Source organism: Chaetodon auriga, chromosome 15, assembly GCF_051107435.1.
Source record: "Chaetodon auriga isolate fChaAug3 chromosome 15, fChaAug3.hap1, whole genome shotgun sequence".
Lineage (NCBI taxonomy): Eukaryota > Metazoa > Chordata > Actinopteri > Chaetodontiformes > Chaetodontidae > Chaetodon > Chaetodon auriga.
Genome location: NC_135088.1, coordinates 24,139,552 through 24,164,890, shown reverse-complemented (window position 1 = coordinate 24,164,890; position 25,339 = coordinate 24,139,552). Strand labels below are relative to the sequence as shown.

The window sequence follows — 25,339 nt, the reverse complement described above, 5'->3', positions numbered from 1 at the left end:
AACACCTTGAAAATGTTGATCTTTATGTATGTTGTTTGTTTAATCAGAACAAAAACCAAAGTGTAAAAATGTTAATTAATGACTGTTAAAGGTGCACACACCTTTTGCTCCTTCTTGTTGTTCCTCATGCTCCAAGTCTTTATACCAGGCTAAGCTAACAGTCTCCTGGCTATAGCTTCATATTTAGTATTAAAAAAAGATTGGTGTTGCAGAAGTACTGCAATTATAGTGACAGTATTACAACTTACAATTAAAACTAAAAACGTTCAGTTCCAGCAATGACACAGCTGCAGTTATATGAATAATTTGAGATTTGATAATTGGGTATCAATCTTTCAGAAATGTGAATGATTCTTGTTACATTTTCACCCTTAAAATATAATTCTATACTGATTGCATTATCAGTTACTCTAGGGTTTTAAATTAGAGCATTTTCTAGTCTATAAGACGACTGCTTATGGTCTGTCTTCTCCAGATGTGATATTTGACATGTGGTGCGGATCTACCTGCGAGTAAGTTTCGAGGTCAGCTTGGTGAAGAGGTTGGAGGTTGCCCTGGTGCGGGCATGTGGCAGAGGGCTGGCATCATGGTGGGACAAGGTCGGTGAAGTGGGTGGTGCTGAGTACACTGGGGGTCCACGGTCCCTCAGCTGTCCCCCGTGAAAGGTGCTGCGGATTGTTGAGCCGCGGGTTAGGCGGCATCTGTCTGAAGAGGAAGAGGCAGAGGCAGCTCCAGCCCCAGCGATACTGAGTGTGGACGGAGACGCTGCAGGCATGCGGTGGCCCAGGGAGCTGCAAAGAAGAAAGGGAATTGTTTTTTTGTTTTGTTGTTTTACCTTCTTTGACTTCCTAAAGACTCCCCATTTACATATATGTTGCTTAAATGGTGCAATTCATATTTTTATTGGATAAGAACCCTTTCAGTAAAAAACTGGAGTGTTTGAAGTATTTATTCTGGTTTAAAGCTTTCATACGCATCCACTACGTCCCACTCTGATACTGGCATCAGTAACAGAGTCTGCTCTATCTCTATACAACAGTCTTTTAGCTATGTTAGCTTCTAATGATTTACAGCTAAGTATGTCCAGTTTTGTTCTGGTTCTGGAGTGGGCATAATCTTATCTGAACTCTACAAACTGAGCTGGCAAGCCTCGAGCCACAAAATGTACTTGGAAGTTCTATAGCAGTTTTCACACATCCCCCTAACAACAGCTTAAGGTGACAACTGCTACCTCTTCAGGTAGCAGTTGTCACCTGAAGAGGTAGCATGTTATTGCTTTTATAACAGATCTTCATGATATGTGCTGATGTGGCTCCATCAAATAGTTGGCACTTGCTTTGACTGCCACTTGAAGATCTGTACTGACATACAGTATATGAATATTAAAACCTCCTACACAAAATGGTACCTGTTGTCTTTGCCGTTCTGCAGAAGAGAATGTCTGTCAGCGCCTGAACGGTCTGTGCACACATATGTATTTCTGCGTGTCATGGCGCTTCCAGGGATGTTATTCTTCAGGGAGAGAAGGACAAGGTAAGAGACAGATTTCACCATGAGTCACATTGATATTCAGTGGAACTAAGTCCACTATACATTGTTACAGTACCACATTCATTATACATCAAGACAATATCTCAAAATATGCATGTTAACCAAGTCACAATGTCACTGCTACTAACTACTAGGGGTGTGACATGAAGCTATTATCTGTATCTGTTTACTCTACAAAAATATCTGTATGTCGATTTAAACTGGAAGTGGCAGGACTATAGCAGAAGCTGTCGTAAATTGGCTTGACTCATTTTCTGTGTTAAATTGTTATCTACTGCCATTTATAGTCCTCCTCCTGTATATGTATAACCTAAGCTGCTCATAAAATATACCAAATAACATAACATATTAAACATGTACCTGCATTTATTACACTATTAACCATGAATTGTGTGCCAAAGAAAGAAAGAAAATTTTAAAAATTGAAGTTATCACCATATTGACATGTATGATTCCAGTGAATACAGAGGAGTACAGAGGACTGATAGAGAGCTTCATCACAACAACAATCACCTGAAGCTCAATATCAAAACAACCAATGAGCCTGTGGTGGACTACAATGCTTCAAATATGCAAAGAAGCTACAAATTGTTAAATTGTCGAACATGCATAATATGGTCACAATCTGCCCTTCTGTTCCTGAATTATGGTGTTGAATAATGGCCAGAGGTGTTTTTGCAAGACATTATATTGTCACAGTGAAGCTCCCTTTCGACCTTTTGGATAACAAAATATCACTTAATTTTATCCTAAGTACGGAAGCTCTGAAAGGCAAGGTGGAAAAAAAATAATAAAACGGCCAATGTTTAAGTTTATCTCGTACGTACGAGATAGTATCTCGTACGTACGAGATAACTTGCAATTATTTTTTTTTTTCACCTTGCCTCTCAGGGCCACTGGCTACGGAAGCTCTGAAAGGCAAGGTGGAAAAAAAAAATAAAACGGCCAATGTTTAAGTTTATCTCGTACGTACGAGATAGTATCTCGTACGTATGAGTTAGTATCTCGTACGTACGAGATATGAGTTAGTATCTCGTACGTACGAGATAACTCGCAATTATTATTTATAATCATTATTATACGATACGATGAACATCGTTGATAGATATCTTTGACAGATTATGCAGGCATCTTGTAAAGTTCATTGTGATGACTAGCTGACGTTAGCAACGTACTTTTGCATGGCAGGTCAGTCTGGATGACGTGGCATACTGTCAGTTGCGGAACAGCTACGTGTTGTCACATGGAGCTTTCATTCATAATTCTATATAAAATTATGTGATATAAATATTTTATGGAGAAATCTCTCAGTCCCATTGTGGTTTACAGCAGATATTTGTAGTTAAAGTAACTGAGATGGTTAAACCTCTCGTTTCAGATTTTTTTTTTTCCTCCAAAATTACTGAGCCAGTGGCCCTGAGAGGCAAGGTGAAAAAAAATAATAATTGCGAGTTATCTCGTACGTACGAGATACTAACTCATATCTCGTACGTACGAGATACTAACTCATACGTACGAGATACTATCTCGTACGTACGAGATAAACTTAAACATTGGCCGTTTTATTTTTTTTTTCCACCTTGCCTTTCAGAGCTTCCGTACCTATGAGACATTTGCGTGAAATTTTGTCATAATTAGTGTATGAATTCTTGAGTTGTTCCAGGTGTTCTTGAGATATCAAGTTAATGAGAATTGGACATAAGGACATGCATAAAGTCATATTGATGGACAGCTAACCTGAACATATAATGCCATCATAATAAGAGGTTGTGCATTCACTTTTGAGATGGTCCCTTCCTTTTGCTCTTCACTTTGTCATCTGTTGTGAAGTAGTGCGCTGTACCAGTGCACAGTCATCACTCACTGTCAACTGTGACAGGACACTCCTTATACCACATATGTCAAACTCAAGGCCCCCAAAACTGGCCCACAATGGAATTATCTTTGGCCTACATGATCATGTCTATTATTATTACACTTGGCCCACCGGTATATTGCAGGCACCACTAGTAATACAAGTCCCACAATGCACTGCCAGCGCGTTAGCACATCAATCGAAGGTCCGCGAGTGTGAGTCCCTGCCCGACTCAATCACCAGCAGGGTGATGGAGCTCATTACCTGTGGTCAACTTTCAGCTACCCTCGCCACAAAAAATGGCTAAACGGATGGTGGACTTTGAAAACATGGTTTTCAAGGCAGGTGGGAGGCAGAGTATGTGTTCGCGAATATGAAGGACAAAGCTGCTTGTCTTCTGTGCGACAGTGTGACAGAGACAGTGTGGCGCAACTGATTTTTCTTGTATTTAATGTTCAATGCTGTTGTTTATAGATAAAAACGGTCTTATAAACTGTGTTAGTTCTAGGTTCAAGTATCTGGCTTAGACTAGTGCGCATCAGAGAGCAGCACACTCGGGTTTAATATATGGTGACTTTTTGCACTCTGGGCATTTTTGGTTCTTGTTTGAAGGAAATTATTTTTTGGCTGTTGTTGGCCTGTGGGAAAATGTTTTCATTTGAAATTACTATGGAAAGCTGCAGATAAAGCCATAAGAAATGAATGCAACTGATTTTTCATTTATTTAATGTTGTTTTATAGGCAGTAACTTATAGGCTGTGTTAGTTCCAGGTTCAATATGTGCAATATGGTCAATTCAATCAGTTTTACACATTGAACCAGTCCGGCCCTCGACTTGGAACAATTTTTTAATTTTGGACCGCGGTGGATTTCAGTTTGACACCCCTGCCTTACACCATGTTATGAATAGAGGGTACAAACACAAACAGTATTCCAGTTAAATTCGACACTATAAAAGCCATGAAAGTAAATCCACCCATATTATTGGTGCTCAGTTCAGGGGCCTTGGTGGCAAAATCCTGGGCCCCTTTAGTCTAATGCCTCAAACATCATTTGAGATTCACAGTCTGCTCCCTGCCTGAGGACGCAGTCTGTCATTTACCGTGGTGGCAGTCATGTCTTTGCGGCGGTCTGGGATCTCAGACTTGTTGGGGTTGTTGGCACTGCTAACCATTGGGCTGGAGGGAGGGAGGCTGTGGCTCCCCATCACGCTGCAACTGGCCTTACGTGAAGGCATTCGTCCCTCCCGCAGCTCCCGGTCACCTGTGCTGGTCGGGCTCCGTTTGGGGTGCATGACGGGCATGGAGGGCCCACCTTTGTTGTGGAGGACAGCGGAGCACAGACACACGAAGACTCATATAAGGAATATTCTGCATACAGAGCAGGGTATGCAATGTCCATTCATATAGCTAGCCACAGCCAATAACTCAGATATAAGTTAGAAATTAAGTATTTCTATCATCCAAGCCGACAGTGCGTTACCATTTTTTCTTCTTAAACTCCATATTGCTCTTTATTACTAGTTTAGTTTTTCATCACAGCGCTTAAGAGCAAGTCTTTTTAATGCCTCTCTTCAGATGTTATTATCGGTTGATTAAAAAGATGACAGAATTACAATATTTTTATTTAAGATGAAAAATGTAAGGTTTCAATAAATGTATGGCTTAGATAGAGAAAGAATTAAGAAGTTAGACAGGAGACTCACAGAAGTCACTGTGTCGTCGCTGCCTGTGGTAGGTGGAGGAACTGCGCTGGCTCTTGCTATGTGAGGAAGAGGTGGAGGAGGAAGAGGAGCCAGTGGCTGAGGAGTGCTTGTTGGTCCCGTTGGTGATGGGACTGGGTCGTACCCTCGCCAAGGACAGGCTACTGGCTGTGCGAGCCTCACTGCCTTCCTATAATATCCCAGTGATATTAGATAGAAAGGTGTCAGAACGTGTGGCCCATCATGGGTTTTCAAAAGTTGAGTATCACAGCAAGACAGAAGGATGGATGATTAATTATAACACGTTTCCCAGAATTCTGATAAGACGGGTATCGAAGTGCAAGATGAGATCCTGAGAAGATTGAGAGGTGATGGTAAAGAGGTGGTTAAGTTCAAACTAGAATCGCCACTTACTAACATATACTCGTAGGAAAAAAGTTTCCAAAATATATAACAGAGGGGCAACAATACATCATATGTATACCCCTGATTCCCCAAAACTGGGGTTGCTGTGTAAAACATAAATAAAACAATGTGATCATTTACTAACCCTTTTTGACATATACTATACTATTAATATAGATGAATGAAGAACATCTTTATTTCATATCTGTACAATAAAAGCCAAACATATTTGTAAGCCATCTAATAATTCATTATAAGGACTACAAGGACTGCATGTCTCTGAGGTATTTTTTGTAACCTGTTAAACAAAGATTTTAAAGGATGCATAGTTGAGTTGTCATAGGAGATTATAGCAGCTAGCACAGAAGGATGGTGACGGCTGAAGATATACAAAGAAAGAGTGGAAATATACACTCCAAATATTGCAAAGGACTCTGTAATTAAGTAAGCTTCTTTAATGACAGTTTGTTTTAAGACAACATCAAACACATGCATATAAAAAGTTGTTTTTTGTTTTTTTTTTGCTATATTAAAAAAGGGGTTTGGGAAAAAAATATGTTTATATTGGTCAAAATAAGGTATCAAAATAATAACTACATTTGGCAGCGGTATGGAAAATTAAACAATACCTAGGCCAGCATGCACAATTAGTCATCAAAGAAAAGATCAGCAGGGTATTTCATTCATGGCCAGTTGCTCTGCTTACTAAGCTAGCTAAATATGTAAATTGCTTAAATTAATATTGTGAACATCTACATAACTCACATCGCCTTTGCGGCCCAGCAGTAAGTAGGTGGCGGTGACTTCATTATACTTCTGATTGAGCAGAGAGTCTTTGATTTCCTCTGGAGTGAAACCCATCCCGACCATCACCTCTGAGGAACACACACAACCATACAATATGAAAGGTAAGAAAAGAGGCAGAGATTTAGAACATCTTGTATCTTTACCCCATTGACCAGGTTTGTTGTGGTGAAGAGCCTTGAGGCCAACAGCCAAGCTGCAGGTGCAGTAACAGTGACCTGGCTGACTCACCAATGCGAGCTGGATCACTGTAGTCTTCAACAGGTTCTATATGGGGCTTCAGATCATCCCCCTCGTACCCTGTATTTATCCACTTGTCCTTCATGACTTGCTGTAGAAACAAAAATACAGAAAAACTTCAATTGTGTTTGACTTTGACGTGAGGTTATGTTACGCCTTCAGTGCTTTGTGTCTGGCACGTCTCACCTCTAGGGTGCAGCGTTTGGCAGGGTTGAGCACCAAGAATCGGCGAAGGATCCCCTCACAGTCTGTGGACATATAGAAGGGGACGCGGTACTTTCCCCTCAGCACACGCTCCCTCAGCTCCTGTTGGCAACATCCATCACATTACACATACACTTCATCTGACTTCATATCGTTATTTGTTAAGAATTTTATTTTGCCATTTTTGCCATTATTTGATAGTGACAATAGAGACAGAGACAGGAAAAGTGAGGAGAGACAACAGAATGACATGCAAGAATCAAACCATGAACATTACAGTTATATGGTATGTATCTTAACTACTCAGCTCCTGGACGCTCCTAATTCAGATGCCATTAATTCTATTTTTGAGACAAACATTGTCAAAACAGAAGAGGCTCAGAAGATTAAATTCTGACTCATCCTACTCACCATCATCATTCTGGTTTATGATGAACTTAAATTCCAACATATCCATCACAACATCAAAGTATTTCATGCTGAAGTTCTGTGATAAGTCTGTTGCATATTAACTTAAAGTCCCAAGTACCTCACTGCAAGCAGTATGCTGGGGTGCAGTCAGACATAAGAGGGGTTAAATACACTTGTCCACACTCTCTCGTAGAGCTCTAGGGGGGCATTCATTGCCATCTGCTGGATCTTGGATAAAAATACTATTTTATTTTATTTTTCAGTTTTTTAGCTGCATTTTTACTACAGGGTACAATGACCTACAATGACAGAGAATAATGTTTTCAATATACTACTGTATCAATGGGGGTGACATTGCTATTTTTTATTTAATTTAAATACACAAAACATTGTCTTCTCTAGTAATCTGGTTCTAGCTTTTTTAATCTTGAACTTTTGAATCTTGAATAACCTCATAAACACTTCAGGGTCTTTGCAGTAGAGGTGACTAATTAATCAGTTTGGCCAATTAATAAGCACTGATAGGACATTTTACAAACAGTATTGGTGAGTGGTAATGGTGGAACTTGGTCCTGATGGCTGCGCAGCCTCCACCAGTCATCCGAGTAAGCGAGTCTGAGTAAGCAAGAGTTCAGTGAGTTTGGGATCCAACGGGACAAGTAGAGATCTAGATTTTTTGCAGTTACTCCGATTTCGAGATTTATACATTTATTTAGGTATTTGATTTACATTTTCAGTTCAACTTATCCAGTTTATAAATGTGTAATGTCAGCAGATTAAATGGCTATTGGCTTTTTCCTGCACAAGACTATGGTTATTATGACTGCATTTAAAAAAAACAAAAAATCACTTGACCTCTATGTCTGGGTCAGCCAACAGACACAGAGGCAAAACTGCATGAAGAGGATGGAGCCACATTAACAGTGTCGTCTTTTCTCATGTCACTACAGATGAACAGTCATGTGATTTTCATCAAGACACAGTAATTTCAAGACAGACTAATTTTTGTGATCAGAACTGGCTGATTTTGACATATTAAATATTTCCAGACTCACATGAATGACTTTAAAAAGTAATGGTTATCAAACACCTGATATTCCAGCCTGTGTAAATAACCAAACTGGAGCAGATACAATATTATTAGATTAAGATTAAATGACATAAAGATTCCACAAACGCCACAGAGATTTCTATATATTCTGTCCAGTGTCCAGTATCACATTTGGATCAATGTCTTGATACAAGTAACACTTGTCTGTTATGTGTGATTTTGTTGTATGGGGTTAGCATTTATTAAATAATTTAGAATGCAGCAATCTGCCACTCAACTGCCTTACACTCAGTCTGTGCAATTACTAACCATGTACTGTACAGTACATGGAGGTTTTATATATATATATACATATATATATATATATATATATATATATGTATATGTATATATACATACATACATACATACACATATACATATATATATATATATATATATATAGAGAGAGAGAGAGAGAGAGAGAGATATATAGATACACACACATAAATATACATATGTATACATACGTGTGCGTGTGTGCGTGTGTGTGTGTACATATGTATATATCTGACTGGATAGCTCAGTGGTTTAGGCTACTGACTGCTACACGGGGGAGCGGATATCCAGGTGGGTCCTTAGGTAAGACCCTTTGCAGTTAGATGCCTACACCTTGGATGAGACCAACAAAAACAGATAAGGCCATAGCGGCTTGGACGTCACCCAGTCCAACAAGGTCCACGTTAGGGGTTAGGGAACCAGCACGCCCTAACGAGAAGTTGGCTACTGGAACACGACATACATGGAGCAAGAGAGAGAAAAAAACACTGCTGGAATGCTACTACACCAGCAACCCCAGTGACAGAGGGTATATGAAGAGGATGTGGGACCTATGGATGCTTTGAAACCCCATATCCATGAAGACTGCAAAGCAGCTTGTGATCCAGTGCTCTAATATCCGTGAGAACAACCTTCTGTCGCGATTGATGAGGTACAATGTGCCTCATCCACGGTACAAAGATGCTACGGCAAAGGGGAGCCAGGACGACAGGTCAGTGCAGGGATGACATCTGCATCCCTGAATAACGAGATTGGGTACCAAGCCTCAAGAAGCACAGACACCCTGAACACAAGGGCAGCTGGCCTGAGAGAACAGATAACAGAATCCTGGGGGAACACAACTACCTACCTGCCAAGGCTAAGAGACAAAGTACCAGATGAAGCTCTACTGGAAGACACGAACAAGGCACTGATGACTATATCCACAGAAACCATCACCGAGACCAATCGGCTGATGTATGCAGCGGCAACAGTCATCCTGCTCATGCTAGGCTACAAGATGAACAGCAGTAGATGGAAGGAGCAGGGGAACCCTCCATGGAAAAGGAGACTGGAGAGCAAGATCACGGCAACAAGAAGGGAGGTTACCTTGCTAACCGAGCTACAGAAGGGTGTAAAGGTCGAGAGGGAAATGCCAAGGAGATGCAACATAGATGTCCATAGATGAAGCTCTGGAGACTGCCAAGCAGAGGCTCACAGCTCTGGCTACCCACCTTAAGAGATACAGCAGAGAAGCCGGGACCAGGAGAATAAATAGACTGTTCTCCAACAACCCAGCTAAGGTCTACTCTCAATGGCAAGGTAGTAAGAAGACCCAGAGAGACACACCAAAGTCTGAAACTGAGCTCTATTGGAAGAGTATCTGGGAGAAGGAGGCATCGCATAACACCGATGCCCAGTGGTTGCTCGAATTGAAAGCAGACCACAGTAGCCTCCCAGAACAGGAACCAGTAGAAATTACCACTGCAGACATCCAAGAAAGAGTGTCTAACATGAAGAGCTGGGCAGCACCTGATCCACGCCTACTGGCTCAAAAAGCTAACCGCACTCCATGAACGACTGGCGGCACAGATGAATCAGCTGCCAAGATCGGGAACCCACCCAGAGTGGCTGACCCAAGGCCGTACAGTCCTCATCATGAAGGACCCACAGAAGGGCCCAGTACCATCCAACTACCGGTCTATAACCTGCCTGAGTACAACATAGAAGCTCCCGTCGGGCATCACAGCGGCTAAGATGAGCAGGCACATGGATCAGTACATGAGTAGAGCACAGAAAGGAATTGGCAACAACACAAGAGGAGCCAAACACCAACTACTGGTTGACAGGGTAACCCAGGACTGTAAGACCAGAAGTACCAACCTGTACACAGCCTGGATTGACTACAAGAAGGCCTATGACTCGATGCCACACACATGGATACTGGAGTGCCTAGACCTGTATAAGATCAACAGGACACTTGGAGCCTTCATCAAGAACTCGATGGAGTTGTGGAAGACAACTCTGGAAGCCAACTCACAGCCAATTGCAGAAGTGAGCATCAAATGTGGTATATACCAAGGAGATGCAATGTCCCCCCTGCTGTTCTGCATAGGCCTAAACCCCCTCAGCCAGATCATCACCAAGAGTGGCTTTGGATACCGATTCCGAAGTGGGACTACAATCAGCCACCTCCTCTACATGGATGACATCAAGCTGTATGCCAAGAGTGAGCGTGACATTGACTCCCTCACTCACCTCACCACGATATACAGCAATGACATCGGGATGTCATTCGGACTGGATAAGTATGGACGGATGGTGTGCAGAGAGGGAAGATGATTGCCACTGAAGGGGTTGAACTACCTGAAGGCAACATAGCAGATGTTCAGGACAGCTATAAATACCTAGGGATCCAACAGGCAAATGGCAATCATGAGGAGGCAACACGGAGAACAGCCATAGCTAAATACCTTCAGATGGTGAGGAAGGTCCTGAGGAGTCAGCTGAATGGTAAGAACAAGATCCAGGCAATAAACACCTACACCCTGCCAGTAACCAGATACCCTGCTGGTATAATATCCTGGCCACTGGAAGAAAGGGAAGCCACTGATATCAAGACAGGGAAGCTCCTTACAATGCATGGAGGGTTTCACCCTAAGGCCAGCGTCCTGAGGCTATACACTAAGCGGAGGACGGGAGGCTAGTGAGCGTCAGAGCCACTATCCAGGAGCAAACAGCAAACCTCTGGGAGTACATCAGGAAGATGACCCCAAAGGATGACCTGCTGAGTGAATGCCTCAGGCAGCAGAAGCCCAGTAAGGAGGAGCCAGAAGGGTTGGCATGGACAGACAAGCCCCTGCATGGCATGTACCATCGACAGCTTGAGGAAGTGGTTGACCTAGCGAAAACATACCAGTGGCTGGAAAAGGCAGGACTGAAAGACAGCACAGAGGCACTGATCATGGCCGCACAAGAGCAAGCCTTGTAGTGATTGGGGCACTTGGAGCAGTAACCCCCAAGCTGGGAGAATGGTTCCAGCAGATACCAGGAAGAACATCTGAGGTCTCTGTCCAGAAGGGCGCACTCCTGGGAGCAGCCAAGATCCTGTGCAGAACCCTCAAGCTCCCAGGCCTCTGGTAGAGGACCCGAGCTTGAAGGAGGCACAATACCGCCCCAGGCTATATTTTGTCAGGACAAGCCCACAGACAACTATTGTCCCTTCAGCTCTGCAGAGCCTTTTAACCTCTTTCAGCTCATTCATTTTACTACATTGCTTAACTTAGAGCTCTCATCAACATTGTTCCCAAAAATGTTTCTTTTTGCTGTGGTTCAGCAGGTTGAGCGGCCCCTACTTGTCAGAAGGTCGATCCAATCCCTGGCCTCGGCAGTCTAAGTGTCAAAGTATCCTTGGGCCATATATTGAAGCCCAAATTGCTCCCAATGCTATGCCATCGGTGTGTGAATGGTTAAAGCTCGTAATGAACAGGTGGCCTAGCTACCATAGTATGAATGTGTGTGTGAATGGGTGAATGCAGACTTGTGTTGTAAAAGCGCTTTGAGTGGTCATCTGACTAGGAAAGCGCTATATAAAATACAGTCCATTTACCATTCCATTTACCATTTGCAGGAAGCAGCTGTTTTCAGCAAAAAGGCTCTAATCAACCCACTGTACAGGACCTGCTCAGCACCAAACAGCAGACACACAGAGCTAGAGACTTGTTAGTGGAGCAGAGGGGAGCATTTAGCAGCTAAAGAGCCAGACTTACTGCATGAGCTGGTGGAAACCAAAACAGAAATGCAAAGAGAGTGAATTGGACTTCATCAGATGGCCAGTAGCATTATTTCAAAAGAATGCTGATGTTGCTCACTAATCAAACATATTTACTCAATCAATTACTTCGGGTCTCAAAAGAAAATTTTCTTTGAGGGATCCTTATAAAAAATATTTATTTATGTTATGTTATTATATATCGGTCAAGTGTCTTAACTAGTATGCATAACCAGTATGAACATAAAATTGGTTTCATAGGATCACTGGAAAAGGAGAAAGAGAGGGAAGACTAGGAAAAAGACAAAGGTCCTGGACCATATTCAAAGCAAAGATGCCATGTCTACAGGTCACACACTGAGCCATGACAATGCCACAAAATCCCTGGATTTGATTCAGACTTTATCAAACTACCTCAAAGGGCAGACGAGCCTGTGGGGTGGTTTTATGAAATTCTACCATCCACTGTTACTGTAAACTGAACTCATCACACCCTCTAAGATCACATTTAAAGCAAAGCAAACCACTCAGCACTAAAATTCTGCTCAGCAAGGCACACTTTAAACTATGAATTTCATACAGTACAACAGAATGGTAACTTTTTGACAAAGACTGTAAAAAACTGCCAACTAAATCCCATGTACACAAGTTATAGAAAAGGGGAATACTGAAAAGGAAAACTGCATCTTTTATAACAAATGTCTTTTGGGGTGCACTGACATTCCAGACACTGAAAACCCATAACACTGTGTATGTGAGGAAAGATTTTTTTAAGCTTCTAAGAATGGCACTGCATGCCTCAAACTATGCATTTAAATATATATAACCCATTCCTGTTACCATAACCCCCTGAGGAAAACTGAATGTATCTTGACAGGCAGACAGACAGTCCATTCCCACCATCCACTTGCCTTCAGGTTCTGCCCGTCAAAGGGCAGTGAGCCGCTGACCAGTGTGTAGAGGATCACTCCGAGACTCCAGACGTCCACCTCAGGCCCATCATATTTCTTGCCCTGGAAAAGCTCAGGGGCAGCGTAGGGTGGCGAGCCACAGAACGTGTCCAGCTTGTTGCCCAGTGTGAACTCATTACTGAAGCCGAAGTCGGCGATCTTGATATTGGCGTCGGCATCCAGCAGAAGGTTCTCTGCCTATGTCATACATACATACATAGATGCAGAAGAGAAGGGATGGGCAGCAGTGGGCAGAAAAGGGATGTATGCAGAGAACAACATGATGAGGGAGTGAGGAAGGCAGCGGTGGGGAATACGGTTGGATGGGGGAGGAAAAAGAGAAATAAGAAAGTAGGAGGACACAAACAAATAGAGCGCGAAAGAGAGACGGGGGGGGGTGGGGGGGGGTGCTTGTGCGATTTCCAACAACATAGATACTGGACATGACTCTTACTGTATATATGCCACTGACTGCATGTTTTTAGGAATGTAATGGTCTATTAGAACAGGAGCAGGCTGCCTACCTCCTACCTTCCAAGCTTGGTAAAAACTCAGCCTCTCCTCTCTTCAGTATTTTACTGTATGATTAAGACGTTAAAGGGTTCTTTTCACAGACACAGATTAAGACTAGTCCCAGATTATAACTTTCTGTTCAGTGTAATCTGTCAGTGAGAGAAATGTCCTAGTCTTGTACTGGCCTTAATTCACCATCACTGCAAGCTGCCCAAAACATCTTCTGAGCTTTCTCACCTTCAAATCTCTGTGGACAATGTTTTTTGTGTGGCAGTAGTGGACAGCAGACACAATCTGTGAACACAAGGAGACACACAAAGATGAAGTACTGGTCACGGGAAGATTGGTACAATGTGGGTGTCAGAAGGCGCTCTATTCATACCTGTCGAAATTTGGCTCTGGCTTCAACCTCCTTCATTCTCCCATGAGACACGAGGTAGTCAAACACTTCACCTATGAGTGTGCACAGCAGAAATGGACTAGTCAGGTCAAAAAGCCAGAAGCAATATCGATTTGTTGCTATTTGATTATATTGTGCTGATATACACAATCAATTTAAATCAATCAATTCAGTTATTAATATTTATAAGGGTGGCAACTTCAGCTTTATTGTCCTCAGTGGGAAATTTGTCTTGTGATCACACGAAACACAGAATGCACACAACCTTAAAGGAATACTTTGACATTTTAGGAAATACACTGTTTCACCTTTCTGCCACAGTTAGATGAGAAGATTGATACTGCTCTCCTATCTGTCCATTCAATATGATGCTGCAGCTGGTTACCTTATCTTAGCATGAAGACATGAAACAGAGGAAAACAGGTAGTCCTGCTGTGTCCCAAGGTAACAAAATCCACCTACAAGCACACCTGAAGTCCATTAATCAAGACATTATTTAAACAGCTGTTTATGCTAAGATAACCACAAGAGTGGTAGAAATGTTCTCATCTAACACTCGGCAAGAAAGAAAACAGGCATACCTCCCACAACAAAAACTATAATTAAAGACAAAACCATTAAAAAAAGAGGATAGTCTCACAAAACAATATGTGTCAATTGACGATATAACATAAAACATTAAGTACATCCAGACATTAGCACCCACGTCAGTCATGATATCTGGAGGTACTAGGTTATACTGTCACATGACATGTTCAGAACTGTACTGATTCACACAATACTGATCATTCCAATTTACACAGCAGTGATGTTTATTTTGAAATCAAGACTCCAGACTACACACAGTGTGTATGCATTACAGTTAAACCCCATACAGTTTATCATTATTTACCTTATAGAAATTTGGTGTAATCGTTTGAGTCATCAGAGCACATGGATTCACACCACGTAAGCTTTCACTCATGACTGAAAATATTAGATTCATCTCTTGAATGCCTGAAAAGCTTTTCTGGATGAAGAAGAAAATTCCTTAGGGACTTAACAAAAATATTATGGTAGGGAGATTGGGGTTACATGTTATATTACAGCTATAAAAAACAATCAAGCCCCTACCGAGAGTTATTAACATTTCTTTTGGACTCTCCTGTTGACTTTGGAAAAAACTGCAATTCCCTCCCCACAATATCTAAAAGTAATACATTTATGGAAAACATAACAAAATGATGAAAATACAGCCACTCTAAACACAGCAAAATCTGCCAAGTAAGTGGTTATGATTAGGCTTTTTGCCCTACTTTTATTTCCAATTTTTTTTTTTTTTTTTAAGTCTTTCTGTGTGAAGTTTGCATGTTCTTCCCGTGCATGCGTGGGTTCTCTCCAGGCACTCCGGCTTCCTCCCACAGACCAAAAACATGCATTAGGTTAATTGGTGACTCCAAAGTTGTCCTTAGGTGTGAGTGTGAGTGAATGGTTGTTTGTCTCTATATGTTGCCCTGCAATCGACTGGCGACTGGTTCAGGATGTACCCCGCCTCTCGCCTGTTGACAGCTGGGATAGGCTCCAGCTGGGATAGGCTCCACCCCCCTGACAATAATTTTTGTACAGTCCCTCGGGTGTTGTTTTAACACAAGAGTTCCATCAAGGAACCTTCTGCACCATTTGTACTCAGCATTTGCTGGATGTGATGGCAGGTGTACTCACCTCCACTGGCGTACTCCATTATTAGGTAAAGGGTCTTATCAGTCTCAATCACCTCAAACAGCTGCACTGTAGTCCAAAACAGAATCAGATTAAAATCAAATATATATCAACAAATCCTGCTCACATTATAAATAATGGCACAGCCGTCTGGCAGTCTGTCTTAATACCAACGAACCCACTGCTAATGCTGTGGGGGGTTTGATCCATATGGCATCTCAGCTTTAGAAAATCCAACCTTGTGACCTCTATATGAAGCCTACAATGTCGCTTGCGACAGTTTGGTCAATGTATGCTCCAAAGCTTATTCAAATGATTGTACTGGTCACACACATGGAAGCGAAGTACACATCCACGGACACACACTCAGACACAAACATAAAGCCTATTGAGATATATGTATGTGCCTTACCTATGTTAGGGTGATTTAAGCCTTTCATTATTCGCACCTCCCGAAAGAGCTGGGAAGAAGAAACAGAATTTTTAATGTCTTGAGCATATTAGACAAAAAAATGTTGTTTACAAGAACTATATATGTTATTGGGAGTTGAGATGAGGTTTCTCAGCATTTTCTGGCCTGTGAAAATGAATATGGTGTATTTTTGCATTTTCTTCTCAGACTTCTCATTTTAATCTCATGACAGCGGAACAGTAGAACTTAGAATCAGACTTGTATTGATTCCTATTCTTCAAATTTTAGATAAAAAGGACTTCTTGTAAACATGCAATTTTAATCTCTTGATCTCCATTATTTTCACAGTTCTGTCTGAGAAACAAATATCCAACAACGTCAGAAAACAATCTGTGCACTATATTTACCTGAAGACATCCTCCTGACATACAAATAGGGAGTGATAACTGTATTGTGAATCCTCTGAGTCCTTCTGTTTCTGGTAAATGTGCAGATCAAGTCTTTAAATTGGTTAAAAATTTCAAAGACCTGCAGAAGAATTGCAGTTCAGAATCTGACACACGTCGCGTTTCACAGTAGTGATGGGAATTCTCATGGCTCGGCTCTCATAGAAGAGCCGGCTCTTTCGGCTCCCCAGATTTTTTGTTGCTTAAATTAATTTATTACCAAAATAATGTAAAATTACATGTAAAATTAATTACTAATGTACAAAACATACTTTATAGCAAATTTTACTGCATTTCCTGCAGTCACTCAATTTGGCACCTTTCCAGCGTTTTGTTTGTCGCGGCTCTGCGTGTGTGTGCGCGTGTGCTCCCACTCCGGCTCCCAGGCAGGAGCCGGCTCCGATCGTTCACTTCAAAGAGTTGTTTCGTTTGCGACCGACACATCACTATTTCACAGTGATTTACTATACTGCTTCTACTATACCCCTAAATCTCTCCTATGTCCATGTTTCAACTTTTACTGGGTCACTTCAACAGTCACTATTTGTGCTGAGTACTTTTGCAGTTTAACAGGTAGATTAACATGGGAAATGAACATTCTGTAACCATAGTTATTAACATGTAAAAGATGCACAAAATTGGTTACATTTAGTGGTTACATTGCAAGTGGTGTCACTTGAGGCAATGGTGGTTGGGTTTGAAGACTACAAGTTTGAAAATGAAAAAAAATCTTGCAGGAATTTGAAAAGAGGTGATCTTAACAGACCTCTGGAGTCCCCTCCTCATCTCTGCTTCTGGCCAGAGGCTCCAGGCCACAGCCACTACCAGCTTAACATGCTAAAATCTCTGACCTGACTGTTGGACACTGTTGGAGTTACATTATGGGTAGCGTAGGTGCCAGGTTTTGACAAGGAAGAAAGATTTTAACTCCTGTTTTTTTAAACTGTTCGTTGTGATGTGAATGATTGTGAATGCTGAAGTGCAATTTTAAAGCTGTGAAGGGCTCTTTAATACAAAACTTCAGAGATTGGTGAAGGAAGGCTACATTAAATGGCTTGCTGCTTGGTTGTTTATCATATGGTGTTTATAACATACTAATGAGCAATTAATTCTGCTCCTGAAATCAAACTAAGAACCTCTGAGAAATCGGGGTTGGACCAGTACAAGCAGACAAGTTTATACTTTTGTCCTAAAAACAACAGTATCACTTGAGAATTTGTGAGGGTGACTTGAACCAACAAAACCTCCTCACTATTACAAATAACATTAACACATGGCCCACACACAAATGTGATGAATCTGTAGCCAACATCGGACCAACTTCCACTCTCTGCTGAGCACTTCTCACTGCGTGTAATATGTCTGCTCTGGGGGATATATTTGTACACTTTGTCAGAGCAGAGCAGGGGATTAAATTTGAGCCAGCTACCCTGGTTTCATGTATATAACAGTACACTCCCTCAACAATAAGCCATCAAGAAAACCAGCGACTCTCCTCTACACTGTCAACTCCACCTAGAAAAAAAAGATGGTGTGATAAGCTTTTCCAGCATTCTCTCATTCCTCCCCCTCTCCTATTTTCCATTCAATTCCTCAAACAGTCTTCTCCTCTAGCAGTGCCCCCAACGTCACTGTTGCCATAGCAACCCAGGTATTAAGACCGGGCACTTTCCCAGCTTCTCCAGCTGTGTGCAGAAGGAATCGTGGGATATGTAGTTCTGAAGCATCTCCTCATCCAGGTGTCCCATTAATTCCCTACTTGTCACAGCAGGATTAAGCAGTTAGATCCATCAAAACAAGAAACAATCCCTCGGTAACATGTTCGATGCCAGTAATCATTAATGACTGCAAATAAATAGAAATCCTATGATAAAGCTGACACATGCTCTGTGGCAACAAGGCTCCTGCCTTTAATTACAAAAGTAGCAACAGATTGTATTAAAATGTAAGTTTCAGCTTTGATGTGTGTCATAAAAATATACTGTTGACTAGTGACTAAATCTAATTTCTAACTGACACATATTGTTCAGGTGTCCTGTCAGCATAAAAACCTCCTCCTGTAATCGGCTGTTTCCACTTACAAGAAATCCTTCTTCATGGATGTTGAGGTTTGACTTCCTCATCTATGATTTCATGTCCCTCTTCCTTCCTTCCTCCCTCTCCTTTACCCACCCCTGTACAATACATCTCCCTCTTTCCTTCTACCCTGTACATACATTACCGTCCAGATTATGCTAATATGGGCGCTTTCATGTCTGTGCTAAGGCTTTTCTCTAGCCCACGGGTATGTAAAGAAGTTCACTATCATCACCAGTTAATTGTATTCTCTTCAGCAGTGGCCAATCCTTTGCCTCTCTCCTCAGTCCTGTCCTAAATGTCGCACTATTGTCTTTCACAGCAGCCAGTCCTGTCCGAGTAAAGCACAACCCAGGAAGATGGGATAACATGTAAATTGGGATCACAGTTTCTGTGAAGCATTTAATATTCTAGCCAGGTAAGGTACAGAAATCAATTTTCTGTCATGATATAACCACCAGAAATATGACAAGTCAAAGTATCAGGATTACAGAAAGCCTGTGATCAAAAGGGCAACAGCCATACAACTATGGGAAAAGAAAACAATGAGAACTTTCATTTATTTACTAAAGTCTTGATAATTCTGTAACCACCCAAGGTCATTGCTGTTGGTGCACTGTAAATACACAGATTGAGAAAAAAAAAAAAAAAAAAGAAGAAGAAGTCAAATAAAAAGAAACTAAATATAATCAAAATTGCTTTTTACCCTGGGCAAATCCTCTTGGACATTTTAAAGTTGTTACCAGTAAAGTGACAGATCATAACAATTTTGGGAGCCCACCACATTTCCACTAGGATGTATGACATAACTAAGGCAGTCCCTATTCGAGTGGGTCCTATGCTCCTACTAATGTAATTCCACATGTCATGTGAAGAAATGCTGGTCTTTTTAATGTATGTAGCAAGACATACAGTCATTTTTCAGTCAAACAAAATTGCACAGACACCACACACTTATAAAGAACAATTATTTCATCCCTGATTTGATCCTTCTGCTCTGTTCACTTCTTGCCCTTGGCAGAAGAGCTCATGCAGGCTAGGGGAGGTATAAAGAGATAAGAGAGAGGGAGGGACAGGCTAAATGAGACATGTTGGCCTATATATGCATATAAGCAGCATTATGCGAAAATATGAGTTGACTCTCTCGTGGTTTTATTCACAGGTATTACTTCACTATGTGGTAGGTCTTTACCTGACTCTGAGTGATGCAGCTATATGAGGCACACATGACAGTGCACAAAATATCTTGATTAGTATAGCTGGGAGATAACATGGAGATGTCTGAGCATGTGATACACATGAAGACATGATCAAATGGCCTTCATGTCAGCCATGTTGTGTTTGGATATCCACCAGTCCAGGTCTCCTGCTCCAGATGTGTACCACTCCTGAATCAGAGTCAAGTGTGTGTCTATGCCATGCTGAGGTTGCCCTTGATAGCCAAAGAGTCCACTGCTCTGTATCTGACCTTCATGCACAACAAACCTTGAGTGTCTACTATTCAGGCTCAGCACTCAACATGCTGACCAGCGGGAAAAAAGAAGCAAGTCCATCAAAAGCCCTCCTTATGTCATACACCTGAGCTTATCTAAAGACACCTCTCACGACGAAATGGCCACCAAACCCAACATCAATGACCATGAAACAACTACAAAGCACTGTGACTTTCTTTGTTATCCACAGCAACATGTGTTCAGGGAAGACAAATTACAAACACAAACACAAAAAAAGAATGGATTGGGTGACCAAGATGAGTCACCCCCCTCTCAGGGCAATGATTAGCCCAGAGAGAGACGAGAGATGATCTCTGGGGCAGAGGTCTTCTCTAGCTCCCATCCAGTCCCTAGCACCTGCCAAACAGCATCACATCCCACGCACCCTCTCTCTATCAGCTGCTCTCTCATTCCTACCCCCTCTGAGGAAGAAACAGCTGAGGATAAACCTGAACCTCCCCCTGCTGTTTGTGCAGACAGATAGCATTAAACTGTGTAGCATGTGTCTCATTTTTGTACGTGAGGGCATAATGCACATACTCCTCAATACAGTACAGATACAGGCATCAGTATAAAGAGGAAAAACTCACCTTTTGTAGGCTGGTTGGGTTCAACTGAGTTTTGTCAATGATTTTTATTGCAACCTGGAAGAGACGTGAAAGATGTTTTGGATGAGGAAGTAAGCACATCACCACTAGATCTGGCCTTTTGCTTATAACAGCCTCCATACACGACATTCATTAACATCAACCTATTTTACAATACAGTCCAAGCTCAATAGAATACAAATAATATCTATGTTTGTGTACCACTTTTAATCAAATATGCTTTTGTAAAGGGTATTTACCTTGGAAGTAATGGCTTTCTGACTAAATCATGTTATAAAGTTTTATAGATCAGCCATAAGTTGTTTATAATAACACACTTTGGGTTGCCAGGTTGTGAACGATAACTTTTCCCAGTGTTCATCCTCTCTCTTTGTTAATAATGCAGTTTTATATTTTGGTGGTCCATAAAGAAGACAGTAAGTGGTCGCACAACTTTGCATCACAAAAGTTTTTCATAATGGTTTTTAACTGATCTATAAGGCTCTATGAAAACACTTCTTAAATATTTCAAAAGCAATTATTTACAACATATAAACTTTTTATAAAGTGTATCTTATCATAAAGTGGTACCCATTTGGGCCATCATTTAGTATTCGTGATTCAATCTTGTCACTTTTAAAGTAACTGAACAATGGATTGAAATCAATCACCTGGAACTAGGGAAATTACAGTTTCCCTGCTTCCTTGAAGATGTCATGATGCCTTCAAAGAATATCAAAAGTTTAATCTACTAGCATAATCTTGTTTGTCTTACAAAAATGTGCTGAACAGAGAAACATATATATTGAAGGTAACATGACAGAATACGATTTACTTGTTTCGAACTATGTTCAAAAATAGTGTTGCAGTCTCAATACTAGACCAACAACATCAGCTGATTGTTGCCTTTCATCACCCTGCAAACATCAGTTGTTTTTTTTTAAATGATCCATCATCTGCTCATCCATCTCCTTCCTCCTCCCACCCTGGACCTCTGCTGCCCTGTGTCTCACCTCCTTTCCTGTCAGGATGTGGCGGGCTAGCTTGACCTTGGCAAAGTTTCCCTTTCCAATGGTCTTGAGCAGACGGTAGTTGCCAATGTGTGGCTGCTCATCAGAGCAGGAGGCAATGGAGTTCCTGCACCGGGCACCCAGTGAGCGGCTGGACTGGCTTGTGGCCTTGTCTGAGCGGCTGGCCCCCAGTGACACATGCTGGAAGTAAGAGTGTGTGTGTGTGTGTGTGTGGGGGGGGGGGGGTTATTCACTTTGACAACACCAATATCACATAGAACAGCAGCAGCAAGCTGACAAAGGAACTCCAGGACTGCCTATACCCATGGAGCGCTGATGATCTCCAGAAGCAAAATAAGCTGGTTATGAACTATGCTCGGCAAAGAATATGTAGACAATATGATGCTTTCAGCAGCAACTTAACTGTTTTGAGGCAAAGATCCAATGAACTCCATCTGACACAACTTCATTGCTAATACTGAATATCTGCTGTATTTGGTGAAGTCACTGAGCAGCTAAATGTTTCACAGGTGAGTGTGTATTATTGACATAAAGCTTTATATAAAATCTACTGATGGACTGAGATGGTCACACCTCAGTGCACAGTATCAGAATCACTCCTCCAGATATTTACTTTAGAAACACAAAAAGGAGTGATGATGAGCTGAGCTACATGTGAATACATGCCCCTCATTCCTGGGTTAATAGTTGCAGTCCAGCACATGAATATACTTTTTCCATTTTAGATTTAGTATCATCTTCTTTAGAAGTCTACTACTTGACGGGTGGAAGATATCTTCATGGAATATGTCCAGAGTAGTTCAATGCAGTCTGAGGTAGCCCTAGCCCCCCTAGAGGAACCAGGATTTGTGATAGAAAAGGGGCAGAGAAAAAGAAAACAACCATAGAAAGGTTAACTAGTGAAGGGAGGAATATAGCAGGAAAGAATAACAAAGGGAGCAGATGCTGGCACAGTGGTCCCTGGCCAGTCCCAGGCCCTGAGGCATCACACTTCCATCCCCCCAGCATGCCATCTTGCTCTCACTTCACACACACATAAACACAACCACACAGCCTTAAGCCCCACCTTCAAACACTCCCTCCTTTGGACGTCTCCATCCCTGTTCTCACGCCCAACCTAGACCCAATTTGGACCCCTTCTCCCCTCAATGTGGACGATGACGAGACAAGCCAAAACTGACAGCACTGGAGGCATACACAGTGAACAGTGGAGTACACTAATCCACCAACTGTACGGTGCACATCAAGCCAAGCCTCACCTGTGCCAATATGGCAACACAACAATTCAGCCAGTCAATCCACTCATCTGTCATCGTTTAATTGTAGAGTGATGACAGCACATTGAGATCCATTCTAGTGGAAGGAAGGGATCTGCATCCACAATCAATCATGCACCTCGTGAACTCACACACTTCTACACATCCAGGAAGACATTCACATACACACAAATACAATCGTGCACACAGACATCTACTGGTTTAACCATCTCTCTGTGCTGAAAGCTCTGCTAACAAATGGAAGGGGGTCTTGCCAAAAGTGTTTAGGGCAGAGAAATGACATAATGCAACGTCAGTCATGTCACCATTTTGATGTATATTAAGAAGGAGCGTGATAGATAGATAATACGCATGTGTATGCACACCTTAATATTTTCCGTCTGTCTCACATAAATAAATCCCCTTTGCTTCGGTCTTTCCAGCAGGCCGTTACTGTTTTCCACTGTACTGAATGTATGGCGCTGTCTGACACCCACTGGCTCTGGGGTTGGGCGCTCTGTAGGCTGCGCAGCAATGGACTGCACATCACATCATTTTACGCAGTAATCCCCTCGCTTCGTGCGAACAACCCAGATATTTCCTATACATTTATTTTGGCCTTCTGAGCTCTAGTCCCACCCATCCAATTTCTGGGGAATACACACACACACATACAGCCAGCAGCAGCAGCAAGCTGTAAAATGTGACATCACTATCTCTCCACAGCCTTATAATAAGATGTGACGGCCGGTTTTCAGGCTTTCTGCGCATATCCGCCGAGTGTTATCGTATGCGGATGGACTCATTCCGGGCTGTTTGCCTGCCATCAGCTCTTTCTCTGCGCATACACTCAAGGTTAGCCCATTCTTAAAGAGCCTGTTCTGCTAATATATCCGTCCAATATCACCTCCAGAGTCCTTTCACCTCATGAGGGAAAATAGCACCATCTATGGCCCCCGTGTACACTGAACAAACCCAGTGATTGCCAAATGCCACATTTATGTGGAGATGTTTTCAGAGATGCATTTTGCATGCACAGAAATAGAGACTATAGGCTGTATTTGTACTTACATGGTCTCCAGTACTCCTGTCGTTTCCAGACGGTAATGCAGATCGAGAAGACATGTTGTTTTCGTTCTCCTTTTTCCCTGAGTAAAAATCACGCAGTGTTCGCTCGGATGGTATTTACGGGCTCCACAGATAGAATAACATCCGCAGATGCGACCCACCGTCCCAAATCAATCTGCCTGTTCTCCTGCCGGCCGAGCCGCGGTCGAGAGGAGACCTCTGCCTATCATGGCAGCAATGGGTATCTGGAGGGGGGGGTGTCCTCAAACAAGCTGCATTTTCCACCATGCACTTTGCAAAAATACGGCGGATCAACGATGCAGCAAATGCAATGCAATGCAAATCCCGAGCATCGAATAAGTGCTAAAATGAGGTGATGTTTGGCCGGAGCCCAGCGTCTCTGTGGCGACTCTCCACCCCCTGCCTCATTTCGCCATACAAAACAAACACGGATCCCTCTGGATGTGTGTCACCTCCGTCTGTCATAATACCAACCGATGTAATCTTTTACATTTAAACCGCGACGCCAATGCAACCCAATCCCCTTTACTGCCACTCGCAGAAAAACACAGCTCACGGTGCAGCTGGGAAAAAGGCCGAAGTGTTCAGCAATCGGTATTCCCGGTCGGTGAGATGCGCACCACCATCAAGTCAGGAACAATGTACAGACACGAGAGTTCCGGTGGTTGGTTTTGATGTAAAAACCTTCGTGAATTAACAATAATTCATAGAAGTCTCATATGCACTCAAACTAAAAGCTAAAACAACTGTCCTGCAATAAAGCCTCCCTTCGTGAAGATTTCAATCATCAGTTGCGGTTCAATGATCATTTCAGAGACTGCAGTTTGTGGCGCTATTGTCAAGTGTTTCGAATTTTTTGCACACCCCATTTATACCAATGCTTCTAAATATCAAAAACACCTCTCCTGATGAATTATAATATTGAAAGTCACGCCTTTCAAATACAGACACATGGCTCAATCAAAAGAAGGTAAAAATCATAGAACAGTTAAAGTAACATAAGGTAGCAGTACCAAGAGTCAGACCATCAATGGTAAGAAAATTAGTGTGTAAAAGTGAATTTAGTGACTTAAAGCTATATAAATATATAATTTAT

At 42.0% G+C, this 25,339-nt stretch overlaps 1 protein-coding gene across 3 annotated transcripts in view; it reads right to left on the bottom strand.

Moving 5' to 3' along the window:
• The window catches only part of mark4a (MAP/microtubule affinity-regulating kinase 4a), a 30,659-nt gene extending 5,767 nt beyond the window's left edge, over positions 1–24,892 (bottom strand). For all 3 annotated transcript variants that reach the window (XM_076751119.1, XM_076751120.1, XM_076751118.1), the window contains exons 1-15: positions 24,226–24,892; positions 21,881–22,078; positions 20,871–20,924; positions 16,266–16,314; positions 15,857–15,922; positions 14,138–14,208; positions 13,993–14,049; positions 13,204–13,440; positions 6,744–6,863; positions 6,549–6,648; positions 6,279–6,388; positions 5,112–5,298; positions 4,509–4,720; positions 1,409–1,512; positions 507–791 (exon numbers count right to left, since the gene is read on the bottom strand). In XM_076751119.1, the coding sequence (XP_076607234.1) occupies positions 507–791; positions 1,409–1,512; positions 4,509–4,720; positions 5,112–5,298; positions 6,279–6,388; positions 6,549–6,648; positions 6,744–6,863; positions 13,204–13,440; positions 13,993–14,049; positions 14,138–14,208; positions 15,857–15,922; positions 16,266–16,314; positions 20,871–20,924; positions 21,881–22,078; positions 24,226–24,279 (1,904 nt within the window). In that variant the 5' untranslated portion in view covers positions 24,280–24,892. The remainder of the gene's footprint in view (positions 1–506; positions 792–1,408; positions 1,513–4,508; positions 4,721–5,111; positions 5,299–6,278; positions 6,389–6,548; positions 6,649–6,743; positions 6,864–13,203; positions 13,441–13,992; positions 14,050–14,137; positions 14,209–15,856; positions 15,923–16,265; positions 16,315–20,870; positions 20,925–21,880; positions 22,079–24,225) is intronic.
• Positions 24,893–25,339: the final 447 nt, after the last annotated feature.